This window comes from Scyliorhinus canicula, chromosome 15, assembly GCF_902713615.1.
Source record: "Scyliorhinus canicula chromosome 15, sScyCan1.1, whole genome shotgun sequence".
In the NCBI taxonomy this organism is placed as follows: domain Eukaryota; kingdom Metazoa; phylum Chordata; class Chondrichthyes; order Carcharhiniformes; family Scyliorhinidae; genus Scyliorhinus; species Scyliorhinus canicula.
Window position 1 is genome coordinate 37,251,136 of NC_052160.1, and position 16,761 is coordinate 37,267,896.

The 16,761-nt window shown below is 44.2% G+C and overlaps 1 protein-coding gene across 4 annotated transcripts in view; it reads left to right on the forward strand.

Annotated features, from left to right (window-relative positions):
- Nucleotides 1–16,761, forward strand: part of llgl1 (LLGL scribble cell polarity complex component 1) — a 100,447-nt gene that overhangs the window by 68,522 nt on the left and 15,164 nt on the right. For all 4 annotated transcript variants that reach the window (XM_038820746.1, XM_038820744.1, XM_038820747.1 and 1 more), the window contains exons 12-18: nt 1,444–1,597; nt 3,512–3,616; nt 4,344–4,636; nt 5,776–5,929; nt 6,419–6,572; nt 7,945–8,061; nt 16,431–16,597. In XM_038820746.1, coding sequence (XP_038676674.1) covers nt 1,444–1,597; nt 3,512–3,616; nt 4,344–4,636; nt 5,776–5,929; nt 6,419–6,572; nt 7,945–8,061; nt 16,431–16,597 — 1,144 coding nt within the window. The remainder of the gene's footprint in view (nt 1–1,443; nt 1,598–3,511; nt 3,617–4,343; nt 4,637–5,775; nt 5,930–6,418; nt 6,573–7,944; nt 8,062–16,430; nt 16,598–16,761) is intronic.

A 16,761-nucleotide genomic window follows, 5' to 3' on the forward strand; every position in this document is an offset into this window, starting at 1 on the left:
ATTTTTTTTTTTTTTGTGAAGCTGAGAAGGAAGAGCCACTGAAACCAAAAGCAGTAACACCGGTAGAATTTTAAAATTTTAAAGATTTTATTAAAAAGGGGAAAGAAAATTGGCATTTAGGTTATACAGTTAAAACACTCCTCCTACGGAACAATCACCCCTCCCCTCCCTTCAATCCTGATAAAAGTACACAAGTAAACTATCATTTTGTTAATAACCCCCCTTAGATTTTAACTCTAGAAATCTTGTAATATTACCCAAGTCGAGGAATTGTCACAGTTTGCGACTTCCCAAATGCTTCCATTCTGATATGGAATTCCAAAAGATGGTTCAGAAACAAGCTGTCTCATAAACACCAGACTTGCCTGGCTTAACACTGACTGGCTGGCTCAAGTCAAAGGCTTCGTTCTTTCTCGGGTGCAGAAGGAGGCCATTCGGCCCATGGAGTCTGTGCCAACCCTTGGAAACAGCACTCTACCTAAGCCCACACATCCACTCCATCCCGTAACCAAACCTAACCTTTTTGGACACTTAGGGGCAATTTAGCATGGCCAATCCACCTAACCTGCACATCTTTGGACTGTGGGAGGAAACTGGAGCACCCATGCAGACACAGGGAGCACGTGCAGACTCTACACATGCAGACTAATGCAGTGACCCAAGCCGGGAAACAAACCTGGGACCCCGGAGCTGTGACGCAACTGTGCTAACCACTGTACCACCCTTATAACTCAAACTCTCCATGACCTCATTACAAATGCTCTCTTTCTCTCCCTCTCTCCCTCTTTTTCTCTCTCTCTCTTCCTCTTTTTCTCTCTCTTCCTCTTTTTCTCTCTCTTTTTCTCTCTCTTTCTTTCTCTCTCTCTTTCTTTTTCTCTCTTTCTTTTTCTCTTTTTCTCTCTTTCTTTCTTTTTCTCTCTTTCTTTCTTTTTCTCTCTTTCTTTCTTTTTCTCTCTTTCTTTCTTTTTCTCTCTTTCTTTCTCTTTCTCTCTTCTCTCTCTCTCTTTCTCTCTTTCTCTCTCTCTCTTTCTCTCTTTCTCTCTCTCTCTTTCTCTCTTTCTCTCTTTCTCTCTTTCTCTCTTTCTCTCTCTCTCTTTCTCTCTTTCTCTCTCTCTCTTTCTCTCTTCTCTCTCTCTCTCTCTCTCTTTCTCTCTCTCTTCTCTTTCTCTCTCTCTTTCTTTCTTTCTCTCTTTCTTTCTTCTCTCTCTTCTTTCTCTCTCTCTTTCTCTCTCTCTCTTTCTCTCTCTCTTTCTCTCTCTCTTTCTCTCTCTCTTTCTCTCTCTCTTTCTCTCTCTCTTTCTCTCTCTCTTTCTCTCTCTCTCTCTCTCTCTCTTTCTCTCTCTCGGATCCCACAACTTTATTCCAGAATAGTAAATCTTGTGATGAACAACCAGTAGCCATCAAATGAGTGCACAATTTACCCATTGATGCTTTTGCTGTCAGGCATGAAGACGGGACTGTGCGGTTCTGGGATGCATCCAGTGTGTCGCTGAAACCTCTTTATAAACTGACCACGGCAAATATTTTCCAAACCGAGGCAGACCACAATGAGAGTTTTCCACAGTCTGGGGAAGAGGAGTGGCCTCCATTCCGCAAGGTAACAATCTCTGGTTCAGCAGCAGGTGGCTGTGTGCACTAGTCCAGATTTGATTGCTGTCTAATGCTCTGGGGAGTGTCAGTTAATGTGCAGTGGAATCTTGCTATGCAATATTTGTGCTATAGTATAGAAAATGTATTTAGGAAGGTGACATGGATGGGCAGTGTATTACGATCCCAGACCAAATCCAACAGATGCTAGGATACCGGACTGAAACCCCAGTATTTAATTTAATTTGTAAGACTGAGAGGAAAGGAAACTTCGCGCCAGGAGCAACTCCACACACAAATAGGGATATTGTATATTATAGTATCGGGTGCAGATGTGTATGATGCATTGCTGATGGCCACATACCAACTGTACTTTCATTGCCTGCTACCCCTTTTCGGTTTGTGTAGAGCGGCGTCATCTGCAGGTGCTCGTAGGGGGACATGCATCCTGTCAAGCACCCACTGGATCCAGGGCGTGTCGGTGATAGTGGCGAACCCGCTGCTTGGGCATCCTGGAGGGCTTGGTCCACATTGAAGTGGATGTATTGAGCTGCCTGGGCATATAGGGCCTCTGTGATGGCGCGAATGTCCCATTTTCTGCACCTTGGCCCTGGTGCCTGTCCATGATGCCAGGGGTACCAGTTTCATTATTTTTAAAGGCACAAGTGAACCGTGCCGTCGGGAACTTGGCCCATCGGAGGAGGTGAATCGCCGAGGCCCCGGAGTATACTGGGTTGGGCCTGCTATTGATATGCAAACTATGTGCATTCCGGAACGCATTAACACCGCTGTCCAGGTGCTGGAGAATTGCGGTTTGGCATCAAATCGGTGCCCACCACTATTTTGGTGTCGGAACCTATTCTTCACCCCATCGCGTTTCCCAATCCAGCGTCGGCCAGGGAAAATCCCACCCATTGTCTGTAATCATCAACGTAGGGAACCTAATCAAAATTCCATTAGCCCCAACTTTTCCAATGCTTTAATTATCCCATTTTTTTTTGTAGCCACAATGCCTGGCTGTCATTCAAAACAAGATTTTAAAAAAACATTACTGCAGCAGTCACACACACTAGGCCTGGCTTTTGACCCTTACTGCACCAAATACATAAAATACAATATATCTGAAATTCTACATTCATCACAAGCGTCCTCCCAATAGGGCATGTTGGTGCATCTCCGAGGTCAGTAGGTCAGTATTGTGACCAGACGTCTCTTTAGTCTGCCAATCAGTTGGGAGCAAGTGGAGTTTTGGAAGGGGGGGGGGGGTGCTGGGGAAGAAGTTAGAATTAGATTGCTGTTAATATTTTACCCAATGGGGGTGAGCAAGAAAGTGAGATTAGTCTGGGTTGTATATTTAAAATATCCTCAAGCTGAATACATAATTTTCTGCATTGCACAGTGTTCCTGTGGACCTTTAAGATTGATTGACACCTAGTGACTCCATTGTGAGACATGAATCACAAACCTATTGAAACTTGTTAAAATCAGCAGAGATGCTCAATGTATTCTTGTAGTTCAACAGTACATCAGTCAAATCTGGATTTGCAAGGTGCTTGAGGGCAGGATCACAGAGAAGTGGCTAATCCCTTGGATCAAAGCTATGCATTTGGTTTTAAAACCAGTTGAGGCTCTGGTAATTTTGGTGTAGCACAGATCTAGAATGCTGCTAATGATTTGGGGAAATTTGTCAAAGAGCACTTTATTTCTGCCCTTCTTCTGTAACCAGATCAGATGTCATCATGAAATTGATACTATTGCTGTCTATAAACATTAGATTCTGAAATCTCCTTTGCTTTTAATGAAAGTTTGAATCTTCCGCTATGCAAATCACAAAAGGATAATTAAGTATGTGATTAACCTCTCCGCACCTAAGTCTCTGGGCAAGTTCAGTATTGTTTAAGCTATGATATCTGTCCTCTTGCAGGTTGGCTGTTTTGATCCCTATAGTGATGATCCCAGGCTGGGAATCCAGAAGATTTCCCTCTGTAAATATAGCAGCCAGCTGGTGGTTGCTGGCACAGCAGGACAGGTACTAGTTTATCTAACTTTGTTTTCCTCTTTAATAAACTGCCAAGTTGGAGCCACGTAGGTTGGGAAGTGAGTTGGCTAGGCCATTGACTCATTGGATCTGATTTTAACTTTGTGCAAATGGGCTTCGAATGGGTTACGATCAAACCCATTGTGTCTGATGTGAGTGTCATTGGCCAAGAATCCAAACATGAGAAGGATGAAAAATTGGTGAATCAGTGATTACTAATGGTTGGAAAAATTGGATTTAACCTGTGGACAATTTGTATTGAGGGGAGAAAATATGGAAAATAATTGCTGGTTCTAATTCTCATTTCTTAAAACTGGTGTGCTAATCCAGCCCAGACTGATAGATTGAAAGAGTCTTCTCGAGCTGCAAGATTGCCTCAAATTAATTCCTCTGCCTCAAATTAATTCCTCCTGACCTATGTCTTATAACTGGCTCCTAATGATAACCATACCCAAGATCACAGGTTGACTGTTTTGGGGATATTGAACCTGTTGCCTTGCTAGAGTTGGTGTGCTGCCACAAATGAATTCTTGGCTTCTGCCAGTCTAACCCATTGCACACCAGAATGGAATGCTTTATGCTGACATAGCCATCTTAACATTAGCCACCTCCACTAGGAAGTAGAAATTTCAAAGCCCAGACCTCCCTCTGACACCAAAATTGGTTTTCTTTCCAAATGTAATTGAGAAGCTGATTTATTGTGTTTTTTAATTCACAGGTTCTAGTTATGGAATTTAATGATGAAAGGTCTGAACAAAAGATGAGCCTGTCTTCAGTTGACCTCCTTCAAGATCGAGAGGGTTTCACATGGAAAGGTCATGATCGGTTGACCCCAAAAGGTGGCTTGGTCAGCTTTGCACCTGGTTTCCAGCCACGTTTCCTGGTTCAATGTATTCCGCCAGCTGCTGTGACAGCAGTGATTCTGCACACTGAATGGCAGCTTGTGGCATTTGGCACCAGTCATGGATTTGGCGTCTTTGATTACCACAGACAGCAGGCAGTATTAGCCAGGTGTGTACCGGGGGTCTTCATGTAAATGGGATTGCTCCAGTCATCCTTCCTCTGCCACAGAGTCTGTAATGATAACCCTACACAAGATCACGGGTTGACTGTTTTGGGGATATTGAACCTGTTGACTTGCTATAGTTAATGGTGAGCTGCCACAAATGAATTCTTGGCTTCTGCCAGTAACCCATTGCACACCAGAATGGAAGGAGCACACATCTGCCGTCTGATGCCAGTTAATCACTTCCGTAACTTGCTGTCTTCTGTCAAGCGTTCTTGTCAAATGGGACTGTTCAGAATTTTGTATCTGTAGGAAATTATGAACTATTGCAGCAACTTAATTTTAATCCTGGGTTTCCCACCATCCGACTTGAGCATTTATTTATCCTCCTCCTTCCCTACGTTGCTGTTCTTTTATTTCCTCCTTCCCTAAAGTTGGCGATTGGCAGATTGGACCCAATCAACAATCCTAGAATAACATGTTCACAAGGACACCCCATGTCGGACAGCAGTTTCCTAAATTGTTTGTGGTTGTTGGAACTATAGCTGAAAGAGTAAGTAATGAGGGACAGTGAAACTGAATTACCTATTGAAACTCTGCACCATTGCAGTCCATCCAGGATCGCAAAGTTAGTAATCATTGTTGCCTCACGACGCTGAGGACCCAAGTTCAATCCTGGTCCTGGGTCACTGCCCATGTGGAGTTTGCACGTTCTCCCCATGTGTGCATGGGTCTCTCCCCACAACCCTAAAGATGCAGGGTTGGTGAATTGGCCACGCTAACTTGCTCCTTAGTTTGGGGGGGGGGAGGAATTGGGTACTCTAAATTTATTTTTCAAAAACCATTGCAGTCCATCCTCTTGGCCAGAACATGCATTTGAATACTTCTATCACCATGTTTTACAGACACCTCTCTTACTTTTCTGTTCTAATTTCCTCCACTGCCTCCCTGCTCATTTCATTTGTTCAACACCCATTGCAGGACAAGTGAATCTCATCATTGCCCTTCTGCCTCCTTCGCTTGAGCCTTACCTTTTCTTGCTCTGTCCTGTTTTCTACCTTGCTATCCTTCACCTAGATTTGTCACGTTTTCACCCCTGCAGATCAGGAATATAGTAGTTTGATAGTTTTTATTGGGTCAACAGGTGCACACTGCATCCAAATGATTCTCTGGCAATGGAGGGCCCACTCTCCCGCGTGAAATCACTGAAGAAGTCGTTACGGCAGTCGTTCAGAAGGATACGAAAGAGCAGAGTGTCTGGGAAGAAGCGGCTATCTCCTAGCAGCCCTGCCAGCAAGGTACTGCTCCCGGAGGATGGAAACTGAGCCATCTAGTCTTGTCTAATAGTCCTGTAGAAAGTACACTTAAGCCTTGCTCCTTCTGTGAAAATGCTCCTGTCAGAATGGGAAAGTGTTTTGTTGCCCATGATGGTGCCAATTCTGGGGAGGAGTGAAATGTAAACATGGGTTTATCTTCCTGATTTGAGTAATCATTAATTCATTGCTTTGACAACAGACGCTAGAATTTACTCGCTGGTGGAAAAGTAATGCTAATAGGTTTACAATTCTCACAAGTGAGAGTTGCTGTATAACCTGGTAAGTCATGGCACAAGATTTAACTCTTGCAGATTTAGACTCTGGCATAAATGTAATGCAAGCTTCGGTGCATCTGGTCTTTAATATCTAGACGGTTGCCTAATGTGCAGTGCCATCATTAGACCACAACTCCGAGCAGATTGAGAACCTTTACTAGATTGAGATATTTGATTTTATCCTCCGTCACAATAGGTCCAAGAAGCAAATGCTCAACTTGCTGAGCAGGCTGGTCCACGTGAGGTGGAAGTGACCCCAGTACAGAGACGGATAGAGCCACGATCTGCCGATGACTCTCTGTCAGGTGTTGTTCGCTGCCTTTACTTTGCTGATACCTTTTTACGAGATGGTAAGTGCTGCTTTCGATCATGTATTATTGAAGGTGCTGGTGAGGACAGACCAACTAATCCTGTCTTGTCGAGTCAAGTGGAACTGTTGAAGCACCAGTTTTGTAAAATGCCTTCTACTTAATCTACGTAGTCTAAAGGTTAGCCAGTCCTACGCTTCCTTCACACTGAGTGATCACACTGGAGTAGAGATGCAGGTTTGTATCTCAGTTCAATGATCTCAGTTGCCCTGTTTTGGGGAGGCTGACACTCCAACCAGCCAAGATCATGTTAGAGTGGGCGAGGGTCATCTATTAAGCTTGGAATGATCCTGGGATATTGTGCATATGCAGACTTGGGGAAACTGGACAAACATTCTTACAATAATTGGAAAATACCAAAAATCACCAAGCTGTTAATTTCTATTCTTGAAAATTAGAAATGTGATAGCCTGTCGCTATCGCTAAATTACCGTTTAATAATATTGTTGGCACTGGTTTGTGCATCAATCCAGCCTCGCCTGAGGGCAGTTGTTTACAGTGACTTATAAAAACTTTTATCAGCCAGATGAGTCAGTGGCTTATTGGTGCTGTTTGTTCTTGATATGCAAGGCAGGTGTTATCCACTGTGCTCTTTCCTGCATTAAATTGGTGCTCCCAAGCAGCTGTCACGCTGCAGCAGTCTTCTCTTCCCACTCTAATGCGAGATCTGGGTGTCCTTCTACACTAGTTGCTGAAGGAAAGCATGCAGGTGCAGCAGGCCTAAAGAAGGCAAATTAAATGTTGACCTTCATAGTGAGAGGATTGGAGTACAGGAGCAGGGCTGACTTGCTGCTGTTATACAGGGCCTTGGTGAGACCTCACCTGGAATATTGTGTGCAGTTTTGGTCTCCTTTATCTGAGGAAGGATGTTCTTGCTATAGAGGGAATGCAATGATGTTTTACCAGACTGATAGCTGGATTGACTTGAGCCAAGATGGAGTCAGGACTATATTTGCTAGAGTTTAATGAGGGGAAAGCTCAATCTCGTGGAAACCTATAAAATTCTAACAGGACTAGACTGGGTAGGTGCAGCAAGGATGCTCCTGATGCTAGGGGAGTCCAGAACCAGGGGTCACAGTCGCAAACCAGTTTAAGAATGAAAGGGGCAAACCATTTTAAGAATGGGATGAGGAGACATTTCTTCACCAGGGAGTGGCGAGTCTGTGGAATTTTCTAACAAAGTAGTTGAGGCCAAAACATTGTTTTCAAGAAGGAGTTGGATATAGCTCTGGGGCTAGGAATCAAAGGATATGGGGAGAATCAAAGGTTATGGGGAGAAAGTGGGAACAATTTACTGAGATTGATGATGATGAATGGCAGAGCAAAATGGCCTACTCTGTTTTATTATCTTTAGCCACACATCATGGCCCAACAATGTGGGCAGGAACAAACGCTGGGTCTGTTTACGCTTATGCATTGGAGGTTCCATCCAGAGAGAAGTGGACAGAGAAATCTGCAGAGGCTGTATTGGGTAAGATTCACACTCCCTGCACTTCTTGTATTATCTTTTGTTCAACCCAAGTCCTATTAGGCCTATTAAGTTTTGAAAGCCATGTTGAATTTACTTCCTCTGCCCCTTCAGGCAGTGCATTCCAGCTCGTCAAAACTTCCATGTTGCCTCTGGTTCTTTGACAATTACTTTAAAACTGTACCGTTTGGGTGGAGAGGGACAGAAGTCACTCCATTTTTGCATAATCAAAATCATTCCTGATTTGAGCACCTTGCTGTATCTCTATTGACCTCTGCTCTAAGGAGCGCAATTTTAGTTTCTCTACTTCAGTTATATGGGAGGGCTATTTAATCTCTAGAACTATTTTGGTAAATTCTGCAACCTCTTGAGGTCTTGGTAGCCTCTTTACCCAAAATTGGACATATTACTCCAACTTTGGCCTAACCTTTTGTTTTGTAATGTCCTTCTGTTTATACTATGCATCCTCTTAATAAAGCCAAGGCTGCTTATATGCGTTTTGCCTTCTGAACTTGACCTGTCACCTTCGATCTGTGTATGTACACCGCTTTCAGAATTGTACCATTTAGTTTATATTGCCTTTCTCGTTCTACCCACTGAAATTTATCATCCCTACTATTTTAAATTTCATTTATCATGTCTGCTCATTTCACCAGTCTGTTTGCATCCTCTTGTAGTCTGTTAGTAGTTTCCTTGCTGCTTATTCCATTAAGTTTAGCTCCAGACCTGGTTGGTTAATACATATTTTTAAAAAGCAGTTCCAATATTGACCCCTTCGACACTACTATATACTTCTCTCCAGTCGAGGAAAATAGTTAATCACTGTCTAAGAAATTTTGTATTCATGTTGTCCCTATGCTTCTGATTTCATGGTAAGAAGTCTTACAACACCAGGTTAAAGTCCAACAGGTTTGTTTCAAACACGAGCTTTCGGAGCACGGCTCCTTCTTCAGGTGAATGGAAAGGCTTGTTCCAGAAATGTTTATATAGACACAGTCAGAGATGCCCCGGAATGCGAGCACCTGCAGGCAATCAAATCATCAAAGATGCAGAGAGAGAGGTAACTCCAGGTTAAAGAGGTGTGAATTGTCCCAAGCCAGTTCAGTCGGTAGGCCTCTGCAAGTCCAGGCTTGTTGGTGGGGGCCGAATGTAATGCGACATGAATCCCAGATCCCGGTTGAGTCCGCATTCATGCGTGCGGAACTTAGCTATAAGTTTTTGCTCAGCAATTTTGCGTTGTCGCGTCTCCTGAAGGCCTCCTTGTAGAATGCTGACCCGGAGATCAGAGGCTGAATGTCCTTGACTGCTGAAGTGTTCCCCAACTGGAAGGGAACAGTCCTGCCTGTTGATAGTCGCACGATGCCCGTTTATTCGTTGTCGCAGTGTCTGCATGGTCTCGCCAATGTACCACGCTTCGGGACATCCTTTCCTGCAGCGTATGAGGTAGACTACATTGGTCGAGTCGCACGAGTATGCGCCGCGTACCTGGTGGGTGGTGTTTCCACGTGTAATGGTGGTGTCCATGTCGATGATCTGGCATGTCTTGCAGAGATTACCCTGGCAGGGTTTTGTGGTGTTGTGGTTGCTGTTCTGAAGGCTGGGTAATTTGCTGCAAACAATGGTTTGTTTGAGGTTGCGCGGTTGTTTGAAGGCCAGTAGTGGGGGTGTGGGGGTGACCTTGGCAAGATGTCCATCCTCGCTGATGATGTGTTGGAGGCTGCGAAGAAGATGTCATAGTTTCTCCGCCCCAGGAAAGTACTGGACGACGAAGGGTACTCTGTCAGTGGTGTCCCGTGTTTGTCTTCTGAGGAGGTCGGTGCGGTTTTTTGCTGTGGCGCGGTGGAACTGTCGATCAATGAGTCGAGCGCCATATCCCGTTCGTACGAGGGCATCTTTCAGCATCTGTAGGTGTCTGTTGCGCTCCTCCTTGTCTGAGCAGATCCTGTGTATACGGAGGGCTTGTCCATAGGGGATGGCTTCTTTAATGTGTTTCGGGTGAAAGCTGGAGAAGTGGAGCATCGTGAGATTATCTGTGGGCTTGCGGTAAAGCGAGGTGCTGAGGTGACCGTCCTTGATGGAGACGAGTGTGTCCAAGAATGGAACTGAATTTGGAGAATAGTCCATGGTGAGTTTGATGGTGGGATGGAACTTATTGATGTCATCGTGTAGTCGTTTCAGTGATGTCTCGCCGTGGGTCCAAAGGAAAAAAATGTCATCGATGTATCTGGTGTATAGCATCGGTTGAAAGTCCTGTGTGGTGAGGAAGTCCTGTTCAAACTTGTGCATGAAGATGTTGGCATATTGAGGTGCAAATTTGGTCCCCATGGCTGTTCCGTGCGTCTGGATGAAGAATTTGTTGTCAGGTGAAGACGTTGTGGTCTAGAATGAAACGGATGAGTTGCAGAATTGCGTCTGGAGATTGGCAGTTGTCGGTGTTGAGGACTGAGGCTGTTGCAGCAATGCCGTCGTCATGGGGGATGCTGGTGTAGAGTGCCGAGACATCCATTGTGACGAGGAATGTTCCTGGTTCAACTGGTCCATGGGTGCTGAGTTTCTGTAGGAAGTCCGTCGTGTCGCGACAGAAGCTGGGTGTACCTTGTACGATGGGTTTCAAGATGCCCTCGATGTGGCCAGAGAGGTTCTCACACAGGGTCCCATTGCCTGAAACGATAGGACGGCCTGGTGTGTTGGCCTTGTGTATTTTCGGGAGGCAGTAGAGATCTCCAATGCGGGGATTACGTGGGATGAGAGCACGTAGGGTGTTCTGAAGGTCTGGATCTAAGGTCTTGATCAGTCTGCTGAGTTGGCGGATGTGTTCCTTGGTTGGATCTGCGGGTAACTGCCTGTAGTGTTCCTGGTTGTCGAGTTGTCGGTATACTTCTTTGCAGTAGTCTGTTCTGTTCAGTATGACAGTGGCCCCTCCTTTGTCTGCTGGTTTGATGACGATGTTGCGGTTGGTCTTGAGAGTGCGGATGGCGTTTCGTTGTGCTTGGGTGACGTTTGAGGCTGCCTTGTGATTGCGAGTGATGAATCTGGCAATTCTGATTTCATGAGCTTTAACTGTAATCTGTTATGTGGTATTTCATCAAACGTCATTTGAAAATCCATATGTACATCACTCATACACCATATACACTTCAATAAAGAGCTCAATCAAGTCAATCAAACAAGATTTGCTTTTGCTAACTTTCCCTTTTTTTTTTAAAAACTTAAGTCATAGTAGTGGACTGTAAAGGAGACCATTCAGCCAATCTAGCCCCTGCCAGCTTTCTGCAAATCAATACAGTCAGTTCCTCTACCGAGCTTGATCCCCATAGTTCTGCAGGTTTATCATAGAATACCTACAGTGCAGAAGGAAACCATTCGGCCCGTCAAGTCCACACCGACCCTGGCCAATCCACCTAACACCCGCATCTTTGGATTTTGGGTGGAAACCCATGCAGACATGGGGAGAACATACAAACTTCACACAGACAGTGACTCAAGGCCAGAATTGAACCCCTGGTGCTGTGAGGCAGCAGTGCTAACCACTGTGCCACCCTCTGTGCCCATCCATTTTCCTTTCAAATTGGATTAATCTTTTTCCACTTGTATCCCCCTGGGTAGTATGTTTCAGCTCATTGCTTGAATCCTCATTTAGGTAAAACTGTTCTCTTGGAATGGCTAGTGTTATGCTGGTTTCTCCTCCAATGATATTCTGTGGATTACTAACTGAGAACCATGGAGTGCAATTTGCATTTTGAGGACTCTGGTACTTCTGTAAACTGCATGGATAAAGGCTCAATCTTGGCAGCTACTTTAAACTGGTATCATTTCTGATGGAGGATGGGACAATAAGTCAGGAACTGTGGCAGTTGCCCTCCCTCCTCACCTTGCTACTACCCAGTATTAAGTTCTGGACCTCCACTTGTACTGCTCTGAAGGTGAAACTTGACTGCAAGGTGATGGTGAGGAAGACCAAGTCTGAATGGATAGCCTGAAATTGTGCTTATGTTCCTCTTCCCAATATTTAGTTTGGTGGGGCATGAAGTACGGGTGGAAAAGAAAAAAAATGATCATGAGAACAGGCCCAGGATGAATAGTGGAGATGTGAAATTTTCTTGAGGAAAATGTTTATGTAAATCACAGTTGTGCACGTATAGCATTTTGCCAGTGAAATGTCTGTCTCATTTCCTTGAATATGTCCATTTTAATGACCTGGGTGTTTTCTGTTTAATGGCGCTAGAGGGGAGATGGGGTCTGCCGACTGTCTGCAGGTTACTATGTCTGAACTTGGTGCAAATCGAGACGATTGTATGGCTAAGTTACCCTCTTGGAGGACTGAGCAGATTGTGGCTCTTCTACTTCAGAATAAACGTAGGAGTAGGCAAAGTGGCTCCTTAAGCCTGCTGTGGCATTCAAGAAGATCCTGGCTGGTATTCAGATCCCAGACCAGACCCCTACAGTGGATACTGGACCAAAACACTAATATTTTAATTTATTTCGTAAGACCATGAGGAAAGAATATTTCATTTTGGGAATGACTACGCAAAGAAATGGGTGTGGTGATATGCATCACTGTAAATACACAAGGAGTTGATGTAGATGCGCTAGGACATTGTAAATACACAAGGGGTTAATATGAACACATTACACCTAGCTAGACAATAGAGGGAGCACCAGAGACATGACACAGACATTCAACCAATAGGCCAGTAAGATGGGACATGACCAATGGGCATTCAAGACACACACACAGGTGACACTACCACAGGAGGGCATTACACCAACCCATATATAAGGACACAGCACACATGATCTTCCTCTTTCCAGTGGAGACACTTAGTGTACACGGGGTTGATTGAAACACATCAAACCCACCACGTGGATTGTAGCAGACTGGTTAGATAGTCTGAGTAGCTATAGAAGGATCAACAGGAGTCGAATCCAAGTAGGAGAATCGTTAACAGTTTAAATGTGTTAAAGCTATCTCCAAGTCTGAACCTTTCTTTGTCAAGAGTGCACATCAAGGAAGCAGCTTGTGCTACGTCAAGAGCATAACAAAACAATGGGGTTTTGGTATTTTAAAGCGCAACTTTTATTAACACAATCTTAAGCTCTTTAACATCACACCTGAAAATTGTTTACAATTAACCCTTAAACATAGAACATAGAACGATACAGCGCAGTACAGGCCCTTCGGCCCACGATGTTGCACCGACATGGGAAGTCAAAAACTAAAGGCCATCTAACCTACACTATGCCATTATCATCCATATGCTTATCCAATAAACTTTTAAATGCCCTCAATGTTGGCGAGTTCACTACTGTTGCAGGTAGGGCATTCCACGGCCTCACCACTCTTTGCGTAAAAAATCTACCTCTGACGTCTGTCCTATATCTATTACCCCTCAATTTAAGGCTATGTCCCCTCGTGCTAGCCACCTCCATCCGCGGGAGAAGGCTCTCGCTGTCCACCCTATCTAACCCTCTGATCATTTTGTATGCCTCTATTAAGTCACCTCTTAACCTTCTTCTCTCTAACGAAAACAACCTCAAGTCCATCAGCCTTTCCTCATAAGATTTTCCCTCCATACCAGGCAACATCCTGGAAAATCTCCTCGGCACCCGTTCCAAAGCTTCCACGTCCTTCCTAAAATGAGGCGACCAGAACTGTACGCAATACTCCAAATGTGGCCGTACCAGTGTTTTGTACAGCTGCAACATGACCTCATGGCTCCAGAACTCAATCCCTCTACCAATAAAGGCCAACACACCATAGGCCTTCTTCACAACCCTAAACAATACTAATGAATACAAGACCCTTAATTACTATCTCTATTCCAAATTAAAGAACATGAAAGGAAAAACATGCAGCTCTCAATCCACCCTATACCCCAAATCCAAGCTTTACTACTCCAATGACAAGAGTAATACTTGCTTTCCAGAACAGGATTGGCTCCTGTTAGAACCCCTGCAGACTCTGGCTGAATGTATTCAACAAACTGTTTCAACTGACCTGTTTCAGCTTCTTCCTTGTCCTTCGACAAGTCTGCACTTCTTTAAATACTATTAATCTTTTTCAACTATCCTAATGTGAGAGCAAAAGACCTCACTTATAGACTGTTAGCAGGCTCAGACCTCAACTTGCGCTTTCTCAATGTCTGAAAACCGTAGCTCCACCCAACAATGACATCATCTCCTCAGGCTTAAGACACATTAACTTCCCAGGGTTTCTCTCTTTTCCCCCCCCCCCCCCCCCCCCCCCCCCCCCCCAAGTCAAACAACAGGACATTAGCCCAGGCTTTTTGCTCTGGTCAATTTCACCTCTTGTGTTAAAAATAATCTGGTTTTGCAAGACCAGAAAGCTTTTAGAAGCCAGGCTACTGCAGTCAAACAACGTTAACCCTTAAATTGTCAAATGTTTATAATCCAATATATCGAAAATCCGGCATTCGTCACGCTGGTCTGATTTTGGCCTCAACTCCTCTTTGCAATACCCTTGACTCCCCTATAATTCAAGAATTTGTCAACTTTTATATATTCAATGACTTCGCCTCTACAACACTTTGAATAGAAAATTCCAAAGATGTACTTTCCACAGAAGAAATTCTGTTTTAGATGGGTGATCCTTTATTCTAAAACTATGTAGCTGTTTCTAGATTCCGCCACCAGGGGAAAATCCTGTCCTCATCTACCCTGTGATGACACCACATAATCGGCGTTTCAATGAGATCACGTCTTGGTTTTACAAACTCCAGTGAGAATAGACCTAGCCTGCACGGCCTTTCCTCGTATGACAACCCCATCATCTCCGAAATCAAACTAGTGGACCTGCTTAAATAAGGAGACCAAAACAAAATGCAGTACTCTAGGTGTCTTGCTCTTCCCCCTGTACAGACTTCCTTACTTGTAGGCTCCATTGTCCTTGCATTCGTGATGACCACAGCAGATGACCACAGCAAATCCCCAAGGGTAACTTGTTTTATGGGCCATATATTTTTTTCCCCTTTGTATTCGCCTTATTGATCTCAGCCGCATGAAGTCCAGTCGCACTCTTGGGCTTTCAGAAGTAAAAGATTTATTAATAAGAGGAAAAGAAAACTTCAGTGCATAAGATTATCCTTCAGCACATAAGATTACAGTTAATTTCAGTCTTGCAAATCATTTCTCTCCTCCACCCTCAAGCGACACACAAGTCCTGACCTATGAGTAAACACCTTCCAGGCAACGCTCCCTTAAGATGTTTAACTTTACTAGTCCAGTAATATTACCCAAGGCATACCTGCTGTCACTTTAATAAAGGCATGTCACATGACCCCTCAAACTCGCTTCCACTCTGCTGTGGAAATCCAAGACGCTTTGGAGTAAGACTGCTTTATGTAACCAAAACCTTATTCCAGCTTGACTAGAGGATTGATTTTAAAATTCACCAACTCCCATCCCAGAACTGTTTCTAGCAGATCTTCTCCACACAGCTAACATTGCTTCTGCTTTAGCCCTTTGCTGTTTGTTTTCCTGTCAGTAGAACCACCTGAGTATCAATTATATAGATAGGATTGAGAAATGATAACTGATCTTCCCCAACCACTCGGGTCCTCCCCAGCCCTGAGGGGATTACCTATTTAGTTTTTAATCTAGGTAATAGCTTTAACTTTTGTGCTTTGGATCTTTTTCTTAATGTAACATTTTTTTTGTTCATGTCAAGTAGCACCTCTTGGACCCTCACCTCATGAGTTCCCTTGAACTCTGGTGAAAACTGTCCTCGGGTAAAGCTGCTGGCTCATACTGTAATTGACTTCAATACTCTGATTGGAATGTTCAATTTCTTGGCTCTCTGGCTCAAGTAAAAAAAAAAGTGTATTTTAGAGTTTCCAATTAAGGGGCAATTTAGCGTCACCAATCCACCTACCCTGCACATCTTTTTGTTTGTGGGCATGAAATCCACACAAACACTGGGCGAATGTGCAAACTCCACACAGACATTGACCCAGAGCCGGGATTGAACCTGGGATCTCGGTGCTGTGCGACAGCAGTGCTAACCACTGTGCTGCCCTGGTTCATGTTAATGCTCTGTTTAAAGAAGCAAGTAGAATAAATATTTACCGGCTTTCCTGTAACAACACTTTGGGGGGGGGGGGCAAAAACCATGAGGTCGTGGTGGGGGGGGGGAATCAAATTTTTGGTTTGAAAGTCTGCTCCTGCTGCTGCTCCCAACTGGAAAAGTGAAGGCCAAGAGGGGACTAGAAGTTCTAATGGTTTCAATTTGTGCACATGCGTGTGTGTGTGTGTGTGTCCCACATTCCACTACTGCTTTATAATTCCACTTAATCCATTCCACATTATGCTATCAAAATAATTGGTTACCTTGCTCCTCCACACCACAAATTTAGGTAAAGAAATTCAGCTGATGCACAGAGCACCCGTGGTGTCGATTGCAGTGTTGGATGGACGAGGGAACCCACTCCCTGAGCCATTTGAAGTGTCTCGTGATCTCGCCAAAGCCCCAGAGATGCAGGGCAGTCATTCTGTACTAATCATCTCTGAAGAACAGTTCAAGGTAATGCACAGCAAAAACTGTGTGGAGTAGTGACTAGTGACCTTGGATAAGGGATGGCCTCTGAAAGGATGGATATGTGATTATCAGGGTTAAGCTAAACCAACCAGAAACAAAAGATGTGCAAGATGCACTGAAGCAGTAATTGAAAATTATTTAAACCGGAT